At 59.6% G+C, this 18885-nt stretch overlaps 1 protein-coding gene and 1 pseudogene across 2 annotated transcripts; both read right to left on the bottom strand.

Annotated features, from left to right (window-relative positions):
- Positions 1-283: 283 nt before the first annotated feature.
- Positions 284-4812, bottom strand: LOC112061624 (antigen-presenting glycoprotein CD1d-like). 2 transcript variants are annotated; one of them, XM_065564000.1, is made up of 6 exons: positions 4006-4555; positions 3502-3780; positions 2610-2891; positions 1926-2222; positions 1428-1527; positions 1190-1347 (listed from the first exon to the last, which is right to left on the bottom strand). In XM_065564000.1, exons 1-6 carry the CDS (start codon positions 4052-4054, stop codon positions 1308-1310), a joined length of 1047 nt encoding a protein of 348 aa, XP_065420072.1. In that variant the 5' UTR covers positions 4055-4555; the 3' UTR covers positions 1190-1307. The 2 variants fall into 2 exon arrangements, with proteins under 2 accessions (XP_065420071.1, XP_065420072.1); XM_065563999.1 differs by lacking the exon at positions 1428-1527 and having other exon boundaries at positions 284-1347; positions 4006-4812.
- A 6602-nt stretch (positions 4813-11414) lies between these two features.
- On the bottom strand, positions 11415-16080 carry LOC101944020 (HLA class II histocompatibility antigen, DQ beta 2 chain-like; annotated as a pseudogene).
- Positions 16081-18885: the final 2805 nt, after the last annotated feature.

The raw sequence follows: 18885 nt of genomic DNA, 5'->3' as shown, positions 1-18885 counted from the left end.
CCCCTCCCCAGCCAGGACTGTTGTTATCGCTGTGTTACTGTTGCCGGCACAGAGGGCCCGAGGACCGCTCCCGGTGTGCTTCGCGTCAATAAACACACCAGGGGGAGAAGCAAACAAAGTTTATTTGAGATCTCAAAGCGGTGTGAGGAGACTGGCACGTCTCAGATCAAGCACACCAACAGAAACAGTTTTTCTTCTTTTATACATTTTGCTGTTAAGCCTCATCCCCCCCATTCCCCCTCTAGCCCTCCCTTCCCCCCCCCATTCCTCCCTCTATCCCTCCCGTCCCTGGTAACAGTTACTAAGCAAATAACAATTACATTTAAGCAGTTAAGTCATTCTTGGCAACTATAAGCCTAGCTTGTTAGTAACTTCTTTAAACCGTTATCTTGTCCTTTTTCCCTTCAGCCAGAAACATGCAGCCTCATTATTACCGCTTGATACCGGTGTGAGCAGGGGGTTGCACACAGATAACTGGTTGCTTACATATTCCAATTGCACCTGGCTTTTGAGGTCGATTAGAGTTTAAACATGGAAGAAGTTTGGTTCACTTAGGCCTAGTGCAGGAAGGCTTCTTTGGCACTTGGGATTTTCCACCCTCCCAAGTTACCTAGGGTGCTGCCTAGTAACGTCAACATTACCGCAGGGCCGAGGAGCCCGGTCGTGCCCAGGACCCCCTTGTGCTCGGCGCTGCCCAGACGCGGAGCAAACAGACAGAACCTGTCCCCGGAGCCCGGGTCCCTCACCCCCAGCTCTGGGGGGGCCCTGCCCCCAGGAGCTCTCAGCTCAGCCCAGCCAGCGGCTTGGAGCGGCCTCCCCGGCGCCCCGCGGGCCGTAGTGTTGTCAGGGCTTCCTGGAGGTAGCTGGGCCTATGTCCCACGGGGAACCCACTTGCTACCCGGGCACCCCAGCTCAGCCTGGACACCCTGCCAGGGCCCTCCTGGGACCCCCACGCGCCCATCGCCTTTGTGTATGTAGCTGTGTCTGACCCCTGCACCCAGGCCTGGCTCCTACAGCCCCGGGGGCCCGCTGGGCAGCCCCTCCCTGAAGGGTTTATTGAACGGCACAGGCCAGCGCCGGCTCCCTGCGGATCCTGGACCCCAGCGATCCCACAGTGCCCCAAGTGTCCAACGTGCCCCCAAGGTCCCAGAGGGAGGAGAATCCCACCCCCCCACCCCGATCTCCCAGGGCCCCGATCCAGTCCTGCCTTCGGCGCCCTCAGCTCTGGAGCCGGGCACAGACCCGGTCCTGAGTGCCATGTCCCCAGGAGAGGGGCCGATCCCGACGCTGGGGCCGGTGCCGCCCCCTCAGACCCTGGACTCCCCTGGTCTAACGTCCTGGTAGCCCCTGGAAGGAGAGAGCAGAGGGGATGGGTTAGGGGGTGTAACGGTCCCCCCACCCCCACCCCAGAGAGGGAGAGGTCTCACCTGCGTCTGCTCCGCCACCGCACCACAGCCACGGCGGCTACGGCCACAACCCCCAGGGTGATGCCCACGGCCAGGCCGGGGCCCCAGGGCCTGCTGTGCTCTGTAACACAGGGGGTGCCGTGCTGGGAACGGGGACAGGAGTGTGGGCAGGCCCCCACACAGTCCCCCACCCCCGATCATCTCACCCGACCCACTGCCCTCAGCCCCCACTCTCACCCTGTTCCCTCAGCCTCCCCTGCAGTCCCACCCCTCCTCCCCCCACCTTCCCACCCCCTCAGCTTCCCCCCACTCTAGTCCTGCTCCCCCATCTCAGTCTTCTCCCGTTCCCCTCAGCTCCTCCATCCTGCTCCCCCTGATCCATCGCCACACCCCCACCCACCTTCTCTGCCTCCCTGCACCCCAATCCCGCTGCCTGGACCCACCCCCGTCCCACTCAGGACGTGCAGGAAAAGCCCCCAGAGACCACGACTGCCCCCCACCCCCGGGACGTGCACCTACCCCAGGGGATCAGCAGGCTCCGGCCCCCCAGGCTGCTGTGCTGCACCCGGCAGGCGTAGCTGTGCCCGGCGCCCGGCCCCACGGCCAGGGAGCTGCGCAGCTGGTAGGTCAGGTCCGCGTTGGGCAGGATCCCGCTGGAGTTCAGCCGCCCGCCCGGCCCCACCTCCTCCCCATCCTGCAGCCAGGCCACGCGGACGGGCCGTGGGTAGAAACCGGTGACCCGGCAAACCAGCAGTACCGGCGCGGGGGTCCCGGCTGGGGGAGGCGCTCGGGCAAACACCACGGCGACCGGCCGCTCTGAGACAGGAGGAGAGAGACGGGGCGGGGGAGAGGGGACGATTCAGCCTGAGCCTCAGGGACTCACTAGCCAAGCCCAGCTCCATTCCCCGGGGTCAGGCGTTGGCCCTGCTGTCCTGGCCAGACCCCAATTCTGCCCCCTGCCGTTACCAGTGGTGACGGAACCCCCTTCACTTCCTGTCCTAAACTGCTGTGCAGTGCGGCTATGATATGGCTACTGTGCTGCACTCCAAATACAGCTGCATTTGTACTTCCTGTATAAACAGCCCCCAGGCCTCAATCCAGAGGTGGCTGCATCTGAGCACTGGGTGCGGGATCCCTGTATAAACAGCAAACACACCCTACCCCAGAGGTGGCTGCATGGCAGCGAGTGGTGTCCAGCCTCACCTTGTCTCTCCAGAGACTCGTTCCCGTACTGGACAAAGCTCTCGATCAGATTGACAAACGTTGTTCTCAGGAGAAACTGAAGCGTGATGACTGCGCCCTTATTCCGACTGAGACGCTGCCGGACGTAGAGCGCCAGCTTGTCCCCCTGCCGAGCGACCCATTTCCCTGCCACCGCATCAAAGCTGATGAAGTCCTCCCCGTTCACTCCGATATCATAGAATCCCCTCGAGGTGCCGTTGGGGGGCAGCTCGCAGCCGAGGGAGACCTGGGTAACAAAGGGGTCTGGAACAGGAAGGGCAGGGGGATGAGGACGGGCGTCCAGAGGTCACAGGAGGGGGCAGAAATAGACAGACGGGGGAAGTAAAGACATAACGTCAGGTGCAATGAGGATGTTGGGCCACACAACGGTGGCAGGATTGTGCAGCGGCCCTGGTTGGAGTTAAGGGTAAGTTGCAGTTTCTGTTTAAAGTCAGATCAGCTGGAAAATCGCTGTGTTACATCGGGGCCTGAGGCAGAGTTTGTGGTGCAAATTTGGGGCCCCTTGGCTACGGGGTTCCTGCGATACAGACCCCCGCCCAAATGACCTGCTTTCAAAGGCTCAGGGTACATGTCAGGAAAGACCAGGAGCCTCGGCTCAGGGAGTGGGACCTGGGGCCTTTCCCCTCTAGGAAGTGCAGGCTACAGTCTGGCCCCAAACCTGGCTGGCTGACTCTGGGGTGGAGAATGGGACACGGGTGTTTCCCCTCTGGGGGATGCCGGTTTCAATCAGCCAAAGGGCCAGGGACTCGCTGTCTTGGCCCCAATGACACACTCAGTGGCTGTGGTGAGTGTGTCAGTTCTCAGCACCCCGGGTGGGTGGGGGAGGGATCCCCTCAGACCGTGCTATACTCACAGCCCCCTCCGTGGTGCTGGGCTATTGTGTTCACAGTCCGGTTGAAGTCAGACAGGTAATAATGGGTCAGCAGCTCCAGGTCCTGCCACTCCTTCGGGGTCAGACCCTGCTGGGCCCAGGGCTGCAGGAAGTGGATCTCGCAGGTGCTGCAGTTCACGGAGTGGGTCTTCAGGTCGCCCAGCAGGACTCTCATATCCATGTCTGTGGAGCTGGCGTTGTGGAAGACGTTGATTTGGAGCACCCGGAAGGTGACAGACGCTGGGGGGACAGGAGGGGAGGCTGGGGCAGGGGGCAGGGAACAAGTGGAGGACAAAGCAGGTGGGGAGAGAGATTAATGAGTCTCTGTCCCATGAACAATCCTGCACTATGGGGTCTCCCTGCTGATCCCTAACCTGCCTCCCCCGTCCTACTCCCCCAGCCTGGTACTTCTCCACCCTGGCCCTAGTACTACACCCTCCCCACGCATCCCTGGTAGCAAAACCAGCAGGGGGGGTCCCCACTTACCGGCCAGGGCCCCCCATGCCCAGGGGAGGAGCAGCAGAGCGAGCAGCATCCCGGCAGGGGAAGGGGGACCCGGGCTCTGGTGGGCGTCAGGGCAGCGGGACGAGGGGCCCAGGATCCCCACGTGATTTCAGTTCCTCCGCAGCCCACACACCTCTCAGACCGTCAACTTCTCTTTTTCTCTGTGTCTGCTCAGCTCTGTGCCCGCAGCTGCCAGCCCCGAGCCAATGAGGGCAGAGTGAGTCGGGAGGGGGGCAGCGCGGGAGGGGGATCCCCAACAGCAAGGTCAGAAGGACCAGGCCCTGTCCCCAGCAGACTCAGGCTAGGTCCACACTGGGACTTTGTGGTTCAGAGGTGTTAAAAACACACTGCCGAACATCAAAAGTTTTACCAACAAAAAGTACCGGTGTGAACAGCTCTCCTGCGACAAAGCCGCTCCCGCTCCTGGGGGAGGATGTTTTTTGCCGGCAAGAGACGTCTCTGCTACCCACAAACAGCAGCTACACTGTGCGCCATTTAGCGCCCACAGTATAAGTGTGTGTGACGCCCCCTCCATCTCCTCCAGCCTGCGGTACCGCTGCTCCCCGCAAAGCCCCCCGCGCTGCCCTCGGGCATCGGGTCAGCCCTGACTGCCCGGGGAGAGCCCCCTGGTGCCCCCCGCCCCACTCCCTGCAGTACAGCCCCTAGCGCTGCCCTGGGGCCATGGGGAGCCCTGACTGCCCGGGGAGAGCCCCCTGCTGCCCCCGCCCCGCCCCCTGCAGCACAGCCCCTAGCGCCGCCCTGGGGCCATGGGGAGCCCTGACTGCCCGGGGAGAGCCCCCTGCTGCCCCCCACCCCACTCCCTGCAGTACAGCCCCTAGCACCGCCCTGGGGCCATGGGGAGCCCTGACTGCCCGGGGAGAGCCCCCTGGTGCTCCCCACCCCACTCACTGCAGCGCAGCCGCTAGCGCCGCCCTGGGGCCATGGGGAGCCCTGACTGCCCGGGGAGAGCCCCCTGCTGCCCCCCACCCCACTCCCTGCAGTACAGCCCCTAGCACCGCCCTGGGGCCATGGGGAGCCCTGACTGCCCGGGGAGAGCCCCCTGGTGCTCCCCGCCCCACTCACTGCAGCACAGCCCCTAGCACTGTTGCTGGGGACCGCTGGGCTGTGGACAGGCTGGGTGGTTATTGTAGGGTCGCTGGGGAGCGCTGGGCTGTGGACAGGCTGGGTTGTTATTGTAGGGTCGCTGGGGAGCGCTGGGCTGCGGACAGGCTGGGTGGTTATTGTAGGGTCGCTGGGGAGCGCTGGGCTGTGCACAGGCTGGGTGGTTATTGTAGGGTCGCTGGGGAGCGCTGGTCTGTGGACAGGCTGGGTGGTTATTGTAGGGTCGCTGGGGAGCGCTGGGCTGTGGACAGGCTGGGTGGTTATTGTAGGGTCGCTGGGGAGCGCTGGGCTGTGGACAGGCTGGGTGGTTATTGTAGGGTCGCTGGGGAGCGCTGGGCTGTGGACAGGCTGGGTGGTTATTGTAGGGTCGCTGGGGAGCGCTGGGCTGTGCACAGGCTGGGTGGTTATTGTAGGGTCGCTGGGGAGCGCTGGGCTGTGCACAGGCTGGGTGGTTATTGTAGGGTCGCTGGGGAGCGCTGGGCTGTGCACAGGCTGGGTGGTTATTGTAGGGTCGTTGGGGAGCGCTGGGGCTGTGGACAGGCTGGGTGGTTATTGTAGGGTCGCTGGGGAGCGCTGGGGCTGGGGACAGGCTGGGTGGTTATTGTAGGGTCGTTGGGGAGCGCTGGGCTGTGGACAGGCTGGGTGGTTATTGTAGGGTCGCTGGGGAGCGCTGGGCTGTGGACAGGCTGGATGGTTATTGTAGGGTCGCTGGGGAGCGCTGGGCTGCGGACAGGCTGGGTTGTTATTGTAGGGTCGCTGGGCAGCGCTGGGCTGTGCACAGGCCTGGTGGTTATTGTAGGGGTCGCTGGGGACCGCTGGGCTGGGGACAGGCTGGGTGGTTATTGTAGGGTCGCTGGGGAGCGCTGGGCTGTGGACAGGCTGGGTGGTTATTGTAGGGTCGCTGGGGAGCGCTGGGCTGTGCACAGGCTGGGTGGTTATTGTAGGGTAGCTGGGGAGCGCTGGGCTGTGCACAGGCTGGGTGGTTATTGTAGGGTCGCTGGGGAGCGCTGGGCTGTGGACAGGCTGGGTGGTTATTGTAGGGTCGCTGGGGAGCGCTGGGCCGGGGACAGGCTGGGTGGTTATTGTAGGGTCGCCGGGGAGCGCTGGGCTGTGGACAGGCTGGGTGGTTATTGTAGGGTCGCTGGGGAGCGCTGGGCTGTGGACAGGCTGGGTGGTTATTGTAGGGTCGCTGGGGAGCGCTGGGGCTGTGGACAGGCTGGGTGGTTATTGTAGGGTCGCTGGGGAGCGCTGGGCTGTGGACAGGCTGGGTGGTTATTGTAGGGTCGCTGGGGAGCGCTGGGCTGTGCACAGGCTGGGTGGTTATTGTAGGGTCGCTGGGGAGCGCTGGGCTGTGGACAGGCTGGGTGGTTATTGTAGGGTCGCTGGGGAGTGCTGGGCTGTGCACAGGCTGGGTGGTTATTGTAGGGTCGCTGGGGAGCGCTGGGCTGTGCACAGGCTGGGTGGTTATTGTAGGGTCGCTGGGGAGCGCTGGGCTGTGCACAGGCTGGGTGGTTATTGTAGGGTCGTTGGGGAGCGCTGGGGCTGTGGACAGGCTGGGTGGTTATTGTAGGGTCGCTGGGGAGCGCTGGGGCTGGGGACAGGCTGGGTGGTTATTGTAGGGTCGTTGGGGAGCGCTGGGCTGTGGACAGGCTGGGTGGTTATTGTAGGGTCGCTGGGGAGCGCTGGGCTGTGGACAGGCTGGATGGTTATTGTAGGGTCGCTGGGGAGCGCTGGGCTGCGGACAGGCTGGGTTGTTATTGTAGGGTCGCTGGGCAGCGCTGGGCTGTGCACAGGCCTGGTGGTTATTGTAGGGGTCGCTGGGGACCGCTGGGCTGGGGACAGGCTGGGTGGTTATTGTAGGGTCGCTGGGGAGCGCTGGGCTGTGGACAGGCTGGGTGGTTATTGTAGGGTCGCTGGGGAGCGCTGGGCTGTGCACAGGCTGGGTGGTTATTGTAGGGTAGCTGGGGAGCGCTGGGCTGTGCACAGGCTGGGTGGTTATTGTAGGGTCGTTGGGGAGCGCTGGGCTGTGGACAGGCTGGGTGGTTATTGTAGGGTCGCTGGGGAGCGCTGGGCTGTGGACAGGCTGGATGGTTATTGTAGGGTCGCTGGGGAGCGCTGGGCTGCGGACAGGCTGGGTTGTTATTGTAGGGTCGCTGGGCAGCGCTGGGCTGTGCACAGGCCTGGTGGTTATTGTAGGGGTCGCTGGGGACCGCTGGGCTGGGGACAGGCTGGGTGGTTATTGTAGGGTCGCTGGGGAGCGCTGGGCTGTGGACAGGCTGGGTGGTTATTGTAGGGTCGCTGGGGAGCGCTGGGCTGTGCACAGGCTGGGTGGTTATTGTAGGGTAGCTGGGGAGCGCTGGGCTGTGCACAGGCTGGGTGGTTATTGTAGGGTCGCTGGGGAGCGCTGGGCTGTGGACAGGCTGGGTGGTTATTGTAGGGTCGCTGGGGAGCGCTGGGCCGGGGACAGGCTGGGTGGTTATTGTAGGGTCGCCGGGGAGCGCTGGGCTGTGGACAGGCTGGGTGGTTATTGTAGGGTCGCTGGGGAGCGCTGGGCTGTGGACAGGCTGGGTGGTTATTGTAGGGTCGCTGGGGAGCGCTGGGGCTGTGGACAGGCTGGGTGGTTATTGTAGGGTCGCTGGGGAGCGCTGGGCTGTGGACAGGCTGGGTGGTTATTGTAGGGTCGCTGGGGAGCGCTGGGCTGTGCACAGGCTGGGTGGTTATTGTAGGGTCGCTGGGGAGCGCTGGGCTGTGGACAGGCTGGGTGGTTATTGTAGGGTCGCTGGGGAGTGCTGGGCTGTGCACAGGCTGGGTGGTTATTGTAGGGTCGCTGGGGAGCGCTGGGCTGTGCACAGGCTGGGTGGTTATTGTAGGGTCGCTGGGGAGCGCTGGGCTGTGCACAGGCTGGGTGGTTATTGTAGGGTCGTTGGGGAGCGCTGGGGCTGTGGACAGGCTGGGTGGTTATTGTAGGGTCGCTGGGGAGCGCTGGGGCTGGGGACAGGCTGGGTGGTTATTGTAGGGTCGTTGGGGAGCGCTGGGCTGTGGACAGGCTGGGTGGTTATTGTAGGGTCGCTGGGGAGCGCTGGGCTGTGGACAGGCTGGATGGTTATTGTAGGGTCGCTGGGGAGCGCTGGGCTGCGGACAGGCTGGGTTGTTATTGTAGGGTCGCTGGGCAGCGCTGGGCTGTGCACAGGCCTGGTGGTTATTGTAGGGGTCGCTGGGGACCGCTGGGCTGGGGACAGGCTGGGTGGTTATTGTAGGGTCGCTGGGGAGCGCTGGGCTGTGGACAGGCTGGGTGGTTATTGTAGGGTCGCTGGGGAGCGCTGGGCTGTGCACAGGCTGGGTGGTTATTGTAGGGTAGCTGGGGAGCGCTGGGCTGTGCACAGGCTGGGTGGTTATTGTAGGGTCGTTGGGGAGCGCTGGGCTGTGGACAGGCTGGGTGGTTATTGTAGGGTCGCTGGGGAGCGCTGGGCTGTGGACAGGCTGGATGGTTATTGTAGGGTCGCTGGGGAGCGCTGGGCTGCGGACAGGCTGGGTTGTTATTGTAGGGTCGCTGGGCAGCGCTGGGCTGTGCACAGGCCTGGTGGTTATTGTAGGGGTCGCTGGGGACCGCTGGGCTGGGGACAGGCTGGGTGGTTATTGTAGGGTCGCTGGGGAGCGCTGGGCTGTGGACAGGCTGGGTGGTTATTGTAGGGTCGCTGGGGAGCGCTGGGCTGTGCACAGGCTGGGTGGTTATTGTAGGGTAGCTGGGGAGCGCTGGGCTGTGCACAGGCTGGGTGGTTATTGTAGGGTCGCTGGGGAGCGCTGGGCTGTGGACAGGCTGGGTGGTTATTGTAGGGTCGCTGGGGAGCGCTGGGCCGGGGACAGGCTGGGTGGTTATTGTAGGGTCGCCGGGGAGCGCTGGGCTGTGGACAGGCTGGGTGGTTATTGTAGGGTCGCTGGGGAGCGCTGGGCTGTGGACAGGCTGGGTGGTTATTGTAGGGTCGCTGGGGAGCGCTGGGGCTGTGGACAGGCTGGGTGGTTATTGTAGGGTCGCTGGGGAGCGCTGGGCTGTGGACAGGCTGGGTGGTTATTGTAGGGTCGCTGGGGAGCGCTGGGCTGTGCACAGGCTGGGTGGTTATTGTAGGGTCGCTGGGGAGCGCTGGGCTGTGGACAGGCTGGGTGGTTATTGTAGGGTCGCTGGGGAGTGCTGGGCTGTGCACAGGCTGGGTGGTTATTGTAGGGTCGCTGGGGAGCGCTGGGCTGTGCACAGGCTGGGTGGTTATTGTAGGGTCGCTGGGGAGCGCTGGGCTGTGCACAGGCTGGGTGGTTATTGTAGGGTCGTTGGGGAGCGCTGGGGCTGTGGACAGGCTGGGTGGTTATTGTAGGGTCGCTGGGGAGCGCTGGGGCTGGGGACAGGCTGGGTGGTTATTGTAGGGTCGTTGGGGAGCGCTGGGCTGTGGACAGGCTGGGTGGTTATTGTAGGGTCGCTGGGGAGCGCTGGGCTGTGGACAGGCTGGATGGTTATTGTAGGGTCGCTGGGGAGCGCTGGGCTGCGGACAGGCTGGGTTGTTATTGTAGGGTCGCTGGGCAGCGCTGGGCTGTGCACAGGCCTGGTGGTTATTGTAGGGGTCGCTGGGGACCGCTGGGCTGGGGACAGGCTGGGTGGTTATTGTAGGGTCGCTGGGGAGCGCTGGGCTGTGGACAGGCTGGGTGGTTATTGTAGGGTCGCTGGGGAGCGCTGGGCTGTGCACAGGCTGGGTGGTTATTGTAGGGTAGCTGGGGAGCGCTGGGCTGTGCACAGGCTGGGTGGTTATTGTAGGGTCGCTGGGGAGCGCTGGGCTGTGGACAGGCTGGGTGGTTATTGTAGGGTCGCTGGGGAGCGCTGGGCCGGGGACAGGCTGGGTGGTTATTGTAGGGTCGCCGGGGAGCGCTGGGCTGTGGACAGGCTGGGTGGTTATTGTAGGGTCGCTGGGGAGCGCTGGGCTGTGGACAGGCTGGGTGGTTATTGTAGGGTCGCTGGGGAGCGCTGGGGCTGTGGACAGGCTGGGTGGTTATTGTAGGGTCGCTGGGGAGCGCTGGGCTGTGGACAGGCTGGGTGGTTATTGTAGGGTCGCTGGGGAGCGCTGGGCTGTGGACAGGCTGGGTGGTTATTGAGGGTCGTTGGGGAGCGCTGGGGCTGCGGACAGGCTGGGTTGTTATTGTAGGGTCGCCAGGGAGCGCTGGGCTGTGGACAGGCTGGGTGGTTATTGTAGGGTCGCTGGGGAGCGCTGGGCTGTAGACGGGCTGGCTGGTTATTGTAGGGTCGCGGGCGAGCGCTGGGCTGGGGACGGGCTGGGTGGTTATTGTAGGGTCGCTGGGGAGCGCTGGGCTGTGGACGGGCTGGCTGGTTATTGTAGGGTCGCTGGGGAGCGCTGGGCTGTGGACGGGCTGGGTGGTTATTGTAGGGTCGCTGGGGAGCGCTGGGCTGTGGACAGGCTGGGTTGTTATTGTAGGGTCGCTGGGGAGCGCTGGGCTGTGGACGGGCTGGGTAGTTATTGTAGGGTCGCTGGGGAGCGCTGGGCTGTGGACGGGCTGGGTAGTTATTGTAGGGTCGCTGGGGAGCGCTGGGCTGTAGACGGGCTGGGTGGTTATTGTAGGGTCCCTGGGGAGCGCTGGGCTGTGGACGGGTTGGGTTGTTATTGTAGGGTCCCTGGGGAGCGCTGGGCTGGGGACAGGCTGGGTGGTTATTGTAGGGTCGCTGGGGAGCGCTGGGCTGTGGACAGGCTGGGTAGTTATTGTAGGGTCGCTGGGGAGCGCTGGGCTGTAGACGGGCTGGGTGGTTATTGTAGGGTCCCTGGGGAGCGCTGGGCTGTGGACGGGTTGGGTTGTTATTGTAGGGTCGCCGGGGAGCGCTGGGCTGTGGACAGGCTGGGTGGTTATTGTAGGGTCGCCGGGGAGCGCTGGGCTGTGGACAGGCTGGGTGGTTATTGTAGGGTCGCTGGGGAGCGCTGGGCTGCGGACAGGCTGGGTGGTTATTGTAGGGTCGCTGGGGAGCGCTGGGCTGTGGACAGGCTGGGTGGTTATTGTAGGGTCGCTGGGGAGCGCTGGGCTATAGACAGGCTGGGTGGTTATTGTAGGGTCGCTGGGGAGCGCTGGGCTGTGGACAGGCTGGGTGGTTATTGTAGGGTCGCTGGGGAGCGCTGGGCTGCGGACGGGCTGGGTGGTTATTGTAGGGTTGCTGGGGAGCGCTGGGCTGGGGACAGGCTGGGTGGTTATTGTAGGGTCTTTGGGGAGCGCTGGGCTGTGGACAGGCTGGGTGGTTAGTGTAGGGTCGCTGGGGAGCGCTGGGCTGCGGACAGGCTGGGTGGTTATTGTAGGGTCGCTGGGGAGCGCTGGGCTGCGGACAGGCTGGGTGGTTATTGTAGGGTCGCTGGGGAGCGCTGGGCTGTGGACAGGCTGGGTGGTTATTGTAGGGTCGCTGGGGAGCGCTGGGCTGTGGACAGGCTGGGTGGTTATTGTAGGGTCGCTGGGGAGCGCTGGGCTGTGGACAGGCTGGGTGGTTATTGTAGGGTCGCTGGGGAGCGCTGGGCTGGGGACAGGCTGGGTGGTTATTGTAGGGTCGCTGGGGAGCGCTGGGCTGTGGACAGGCTGGGTGGTTATTGTAGGGTCGCTGGGGAGCGCTGGGCTGTGGACAGGCTGGGTGGTTATTGTAGGGTCGCTGGGGAGCGCTGGGCTGTGGACAGGCTGGGTGGTTATTGTAGGGTTGCTCCTCATTGCTGTGCTGTGTCATGCTGGTCTCATAACAGTGATATTCAATGACACTCCCCAGTTGATTGTGGGTGCAAATTGCCACCTGTTGCGTGGGACTCCCTGTGGGGTGTGTCTTTTCTGGGGGTGGGGAGACCTCTCTGTGAAGGGGGAGCTCCCTGCTTGCTTTTCCCCACTTGGCCCGGGAGCAGACGGTGCTTTTCCAGAGAGAATCTTCCCCAATTAATCCTCTATGTTCCAGCTGTTTTCTCAAGCCCATTGCTGGGGTCAGGGCAGGTCTGGGTGTTGGGCCCTGCCCCTCTCAGCGTCCCCTATTTCCTGCAGCCCAGAGCGAGTGAGCAGATGATTGGCACCCGCAGCAGGGGGTGCAGTCCCCTGGGGTGACCCCTGTGACGTTGCACTCCATATGTTTATGGAAATATGCTTATGAGTGTGAATATAATGTAACTGGGATATACTTTATGCAAAAGGTCTCACGTAAGGTATCATTACAAAGCTTATAATCTACTGAGTGTGATCATCCTATTTGTATGAACGTATCATTCTTGTATCTGAAACTAGAAATATGAAGCATTACTCTGAGGGCCTATGGTAACTATGCAAAGTGGGGGCCATTAATGGTGTCTTGGAATCTTGATGGCTCCCATTAACCAGGACCATTGGTGGTAAATGGCCCTGTTTACTCCCAAACCTTCCTGCGTCTGTGCAGGCCAACCCTGAAAGAATGGAGAATAAGGTCTTACAGTGACATGTGACCATGTCACCTGATACTGGAATCCATCTTAAACCTGGTGCTTTTCCATTGAGAAGGAGGGGTGGGGACCCAGAGAGAGACAAAGGATTCCCGCCTTGTGCCAAAGCTATAAAAGGGGGTGGGACAGGACAAAGGGGGGCCAGTCATGAGAAATCCCCGAGCTACCACCTGAGCTGGAACTAACAAGAACTGTACCAGGGGAAAGGATTGGGCCCAGACTAGGACGGCGTCTAGTCTGTGAAAGAAGCTGATTGGAACATCTCTGAGGGGGAGATTTACCTGTAAACAGTTTCTTAATGTACTAGGCTCAGACTGGCAGGTTTTGTTTTATTTTGCTTGGTAATTTACTTTGTTCTGTTATTACTTGGAACCACTTAAATCCGACTTTTTGTATTTAATAAAATCACTTTTTACTTATTAATTGACCCAGTGTATGTATTAATACCTGGGGGGGGGGGGGGGGAGGAGCAAACAGCTGTGCATATCTCTCTATCGGTGTTATAGAGGGTGAACCGTTTATGAGTTTATCCTGTATAAGCTTTATAGAGGGTAAAACGGATTTATTTGGGGGTTGAACCTCATTGGGAGCTGGGTGTCTGAGTGTTGGAGACAGGAGCACTTCTTAAGCTGTTTTCAGTTCAGCCTGCAGCTTTTGGGGGACGTGGTTCAGACCTGGGTCTGGGTTTGTAGCAGGCTGGCGGGTCTGGCTCAAACCAGGCAGGGCACTGAAGTCCCGAGCTGCCAAGGGAAACAGGCTCGGGGTAGTCTCAGCACATCAGTTGGCAGTTCCCAAGGGGGTTTCTGTGACCCAGCCCGACACAGCACAATACCCAATGACCAGCCAGGGGTCTCCTAACCCCTGTCTGCACAGAAACATGTTTTCAACTTCAAGTGACCTCCCTTTGTTCTATACTTTAAGAATATAGTTTTTCTGTATAGATACAGAACTCCTTAAATCTCATCCACACATACATCTCACAATGCTTATGGCCACCTGCGCATTGCTGTCTTTTGTTAGAGTCCTCACATGCCGCCCTTTAATGAATTATTACGTCTGTCTGACCCAGGGGATCCTTGTGAAACTCCTGTGCACGCCTTGTGCCCTCTGCCAGTTGGCATCAGGAGGTTCCTGGGTCACAGCGCCTTTTGGGGCTCTCAGACTCACTGGTTTGCGAGAAAGGAGCCCCTGGAAGAGTCACGAATGCTCAAAGGCATCGTTCCTTTCGCTCCGGATCAGTCAATCCAGTTCAGTTCCACTTCCATCAGACTCTGTTGACGTGCCCAGCTGTGCCGGCGCTGTCCGAGGTGTCAGGGGAGGGCTCACACAGAGTCTGGGATGCGATCCCTTGTGTCTCTTTATCCTGACTGGGCGGCAGGTTGACACATGTCAATCCCTATTGTCTCCTTTCTCCCCGGGGCACGCATGCATTGTCGTCATCACATTATGAGGAGACGACTTTTACGTTTCCCGATAACCAGAGGAAATATTTTTCTCATGTTTCCTTGTGTGGGGGACACTGGCTAGCAAGTGTCCCTGTCTCAATCTCTCCCCTGTCCTGCGGGCTGCCGTCGCTCTTCTCTGGGTTTAGACTTTGCTTTGTACTTTCCAGGCTGTACCCCAATGTTGAGGCATTAATGTCTGCCTAAGTTTTGCACATTTCACTAGGGTCACGTATCTGCTAGTGTGAGAGTTCTGTGCAGGGAACTGGGGCCATCCCAGACAGGTTCCCGCAAGGGCAGCGAGAGTGACTGTGGGGCTGGGCAGGGGGCCAGGCAACCCTTAACTTAGGGGAAGTGTACATGAGAAAGTGAGGACTCCCCCGGGTGGGAGCAGCACAGGAGGGTGGGGAGAGCCCAGGGAGGGGACAATGACAGACCAGGGGGCACCAGGTCTCAATCAGCAGCGCAGAGTGGACCCCTGGGCTCCCAGCTCCTCCATTCTCCAGGTCAGGATCTGATTCAGGAGCCCGGCAGGGAGAGAGATATCACCCCCTGGCAGTGAGGCTAGCGGAGAACAACGTCGAGTCAAACTCCAGCTCCAGCCACTCCACATTCTCCTCGCTTGATTTAAGGGGCGACTTTTGTGCTTTTAGAAAGATTGTTCTAAGGGCGAAAGGCCCCAGGGAAAACGTGGGAAGTGGTGTGTGAGTGTGAAAGGAATGTCGTTGCTCATGTCCACCCTCCTGAGAAAACACCGAAACACGGGCCTCACGCAGTCAGCATTCTGACCTGCAAGTGGTTGCAAGTTCTTTCACACGTTTAGGCAAAAAGGGAAGCAGCTTGGAGGGTAGCACAAGTCAGTCTCAAAATTCAGGGTCAGGAGTTCATCCATTTCTGGTGCGTTTCTCAAGTGAGTTGGATTTTTCGAAGGGGAAGTGGGTTTGTTTCGTAACTAGAGAGGCACTGACTGATTTGCAGGCACTTCACACCGTGTCTGCAACTCCCTGACGGGCCAGGAGTGTGTGGGACTAGAGAGGAGACCTGGAGGGGAGGCAGGAGGGCACCACTGGAGCTCAGACTCTGAATGGTGTAACTCAGGTTTATGGAGAGCCAGGGGCTGGGCTGAGAGACGGGCAGGAAGTTCCTCGGTCCCTAGAACACTTTCTTTGTGCCTGAAGGGGAAGCTAAAGTAAATTGTGGTGAATCAAAATTCTAGTGAAACCCTCCAGTGCCACTGGGTCATGGCCCCACTGAGGACTCGTTTCCTGGGCCGCTGGCCCCATCCCGGAGCCATTCACCTTTCTTATTCCTCAGGCAGACGAGCAATCCCAGGCCCATGAAGACCAACCCCAGCACGGAGGCCCCGACGCCACCCAGCATCGTGCCCCGGCAGAGTCAGCCCGTGCCTCTGTGGAAAGAAGATCACGGGTGGTTTAGGCTGAACTCAGCCTCTCCTTCCCCTTGCGCTCTCTGCCCCAGGGGTGGGGGGACTTGACTCAGGCCCATCCCCCAAGGGCTGCCCCTGCGGGCTCAGGGGCTGCCCCACACCCAGCGGCTCCTACCCCAGTGCACGGCGAGGAGGTCCCGCAGGCTGATGTGCTCCACCTGGCAGGTGTAGACGTCCCCGCGCCAGGGGCTCATCTCCAGCATCACCAGGATCTGGAAGGTCCAGTCTCCGTTCTGGAGCAGCTCCGTGGACACCACCCCGGCCGTATGCTCCTGCCCGTTCTTCAGCCACTTGATCTCGATCCCCCCGGGGTAAAACCCCGTCACCGAGCAAACCAGCAGGTTGCGATGCGCTGGGACTCCGATTTCATGGGGGAAACTTTCACCTTGGGCTGAATTGGGAGAAGCGGGAGAGAGAGAGAAATGGGAAAGGAGTGAGAGACAGAGCAGGACTCAGGGAGACCAGGTTCCAGCTCCAATTTTTACAATCTTCCTTCACCCTCGGAGCATGACGAGATCATCACAGATCCAGGTGAAAGTACCATTGTTAACCTTTGGTATTCCCCCATTGTCCCTGTCTGGGGGACACCTACTGGGACAGATCTGACAATACCTTGCAAAGTCCTGGACCAGCCTTATGGAATTAAGTTAAACCTTATTGAATTAAATATTTGAGGAGTCCATTGTCTGTGGTTTAAGTGTTGTTATGGAATTGTGTGTAACTCCTAGGCAACGGCTAACGTGATCGTGAACGGATCGATTTCACGATTCTAGGGAAAGGAAGGAGTGAGAGCAGCAGAACTGGGACAGTGGCCTTCAAAAAATCAGACTTCAGCCAAGTCAGAGAGCTGGTAGGTCAGGTCCCAGGAGAAGAAAATCTCAGGAAAAAGGGAGTTCAGAAGAGCTGGCAGAGTCTCAGAAAGACAGGATTCAAGGCACAACTGCAAACTATCCCCATGAAAAGAAAAGATGGAAAGAGTCTGTCACAGAGTCACAGGGTCTGGTCTATGCCCCAGCCTGTGACCGGGACGACCCCTTACTGTGCCGGGCCCCAAGGACCCACCCAGTTCCATAGGGGCAGGCCCGGGGCCTCCAAGACTCGGACACTGGGCCTTTGGCACCAGCAAACCCTGTCTCTCTCCTTGGCTCCCTGCAACCAATCCAGCCCAGGCAGACGCCCACGGGAGGCTTGTGCGGTATTTCTGCTGGGCTCCGTGCTGTCGGTGAGGACTTGCAGTGACACAGGCAGTCTTTTCCAAACAAGGGAAACATTTATCCGTCCCCTGGCCTACAGAACCCGAAAGTCCTGAGGTTAGCAAAGGGGGTCAGAAGTGAAGCCGTCGTGCACCCTGGCCAAGGCAGTGCCCTGAGGACCCAGCCAAGCTGTCATGGACTCCCTTTCTCGCGCTCTGCTCGGGACTGAGCTCCCATGTCCCGCAAAAGGGCCCCCTTCTTCCAGTCACCTGACAGCTTCTTCTCCAGCCGTTCCTGTTCCACCTGCTGGGGGTTCCTGCTGTTTGGTCTCGGTTGTTCATCTCTTTGTCTTGCTGCACCTTCTTTTGGTTTGGGTCTGTTTCAGCCAGCTTTTCTGATTACTATAGTCACCCCGCTAGGCAGTGAGGTGACACACACATCTTCTGTCTCCTGCGTTGTTCCAGGAGCAGTGCTGACCCTATCAATGTGACATACAGAGGGAGACTGAGGCAGGCCTAGGATTCATAACATATATCACAGAAAATTCCCACTTCATCACAGAGGCCAACATGGCTCCATCAGGAACTCTCTAATCACCTGAAAATCAAAAAGGAATCCTACAGAAAGTGGAAAGATGGACAAATTGCTAAGGAGGAGCACAAAAGAACAACACAAGCACGTAGGGATAAAATCAGAAAGGCCAAGGCACAAAATGAGTTACACCCAGCAAGGGACATAAAAGGCAGTAAGAAGAGGTTCTTTAAATACATTAGGAGCAAGAGAAAGACAGAGGAAAGTGTGGAAGTAGAGAAAGAACTGACAGGGATTTGAAGGGGATTTCAATGCAAACAGTCCCCTCTGTGAGCAAGAGCCAGGCTAGCTGTAACCCTAATAACGCGAGATCTGTGGAAGCGAGGATTGTGTGAGGCGAGTGGGAAAGAACTGGGTGAGAAGTTGTTGTGACCTTGTGTTAGATAAGTATGGAATGTGGACTAGAGTCTAAATAGAGGTGAGAAAAATAAGATATCAGGATGACCTATGTATAAACAAAACGCAGCTGTTGCTCATTATTGTCTGTAACGAAAGTTATAAATGCTTGCTGCCATTGTTTACCTAGAGCGAGACCTGTTTTGCTCTCTCCCTCCACGCAATTGCTAGAGATAATAAAGTATCTGACTTGCTGCACCCAACCTGAGAGTGAGAACTCTGTTTTTCTCAGACAAAAGTGTAGGTCCTCTGCTTAGCGGGGAAGGAGAGCTAATACCTGACAACAGCAAGAAGACTGAGGTGTTTAATGCCTATTTTGCTTCAGTCTTCACTAAAAAGGTTAATGGTGACCAGAAACGCAACACACTTAATATTAACAACAAGGGGGAAGGAACACAAGCCCAAGCAGGGAAAGAACAGGCTAAAGAATATTAGATACGTTGGATGTATTCAAGTCCAAAGGTCCTGATGAAATTCCCCCTGGGATACGTAAGGAACTAGCTGAAGCAATCTCAGAACCACTAGCCGTGGTCTTTGAGAGCTCGTGGAGGAAGGGTGAGGTCCCACAGGACAGGGGAAGGGCAAACCTAGCACCTGTCTTTATAAACGATACCGGAACAAATTAGTAAGCAATCCGTTTCTGAGCCCCTGGGGGATAATAGAATCATAAGGACTAGCCAGCTTGGATTTGTCCAGAACAAATCACGCCAAACCAACCTCATTCCCTTCTTGCACAGGGTCACTGGCCTGGTGGGCAGGCGGGAAGCAGGACACATGATGGATTTTGATTTTCGTCAGGCTTTAGACACAGTCCTGCAGGACGTTCTCACAGGCGAACGAGGGAAATGTGGGCTGGATGAGATGACAGCCATATGGGTCCGTACTCAGAAAGCAGTTTGCAGTTTGCTGTCAAAGCGGGAGGGTGTATCTAGCGGGGTCCCCCGGGGGTCAGCCCTGGGTCCAGGGCCGGCTTTAGGCCGATTCCCCTGAATTGGGCCCCGCGCAGCGCCCCTGCCTGAAGCAAAGCTCTGGGGCTCTCCCGGAAGTTGCAGCTGTTGCTGCTAGACAACGAGAGACGCTGGCCGGTGGGGGGGGGGGGGGGGGGCTGAGGCAGAGGCAGCGGGGGCTGTTGCAGGTCAGGAGGGGGGAGGGGGGAGAAGGCACAGGTGCTTTGCAGCCTTCCCCTCCCCTCC

The sequence above is a fragment of the Chrysemys picta genome, chromosome 12, assembly GCF_011386835.1.
Source record: "Chrysemys picta bellii isolate R12L10 chromosome 12, ASM1138683v2, whole genome shotgun sequence".
In the NCBI taxonomy this organism is placed as follows: domain Eukaryota; kingdom Metazoa; phylum Chordata; order Testudines; family Emydidae; genus Chrysemys; species Chrysemys picta.
The sequence above is the reverse complement of the archived record's forward strand: the minus strand, read 5'-3'. Positions and strand labels throughout refer to the sequence as shown.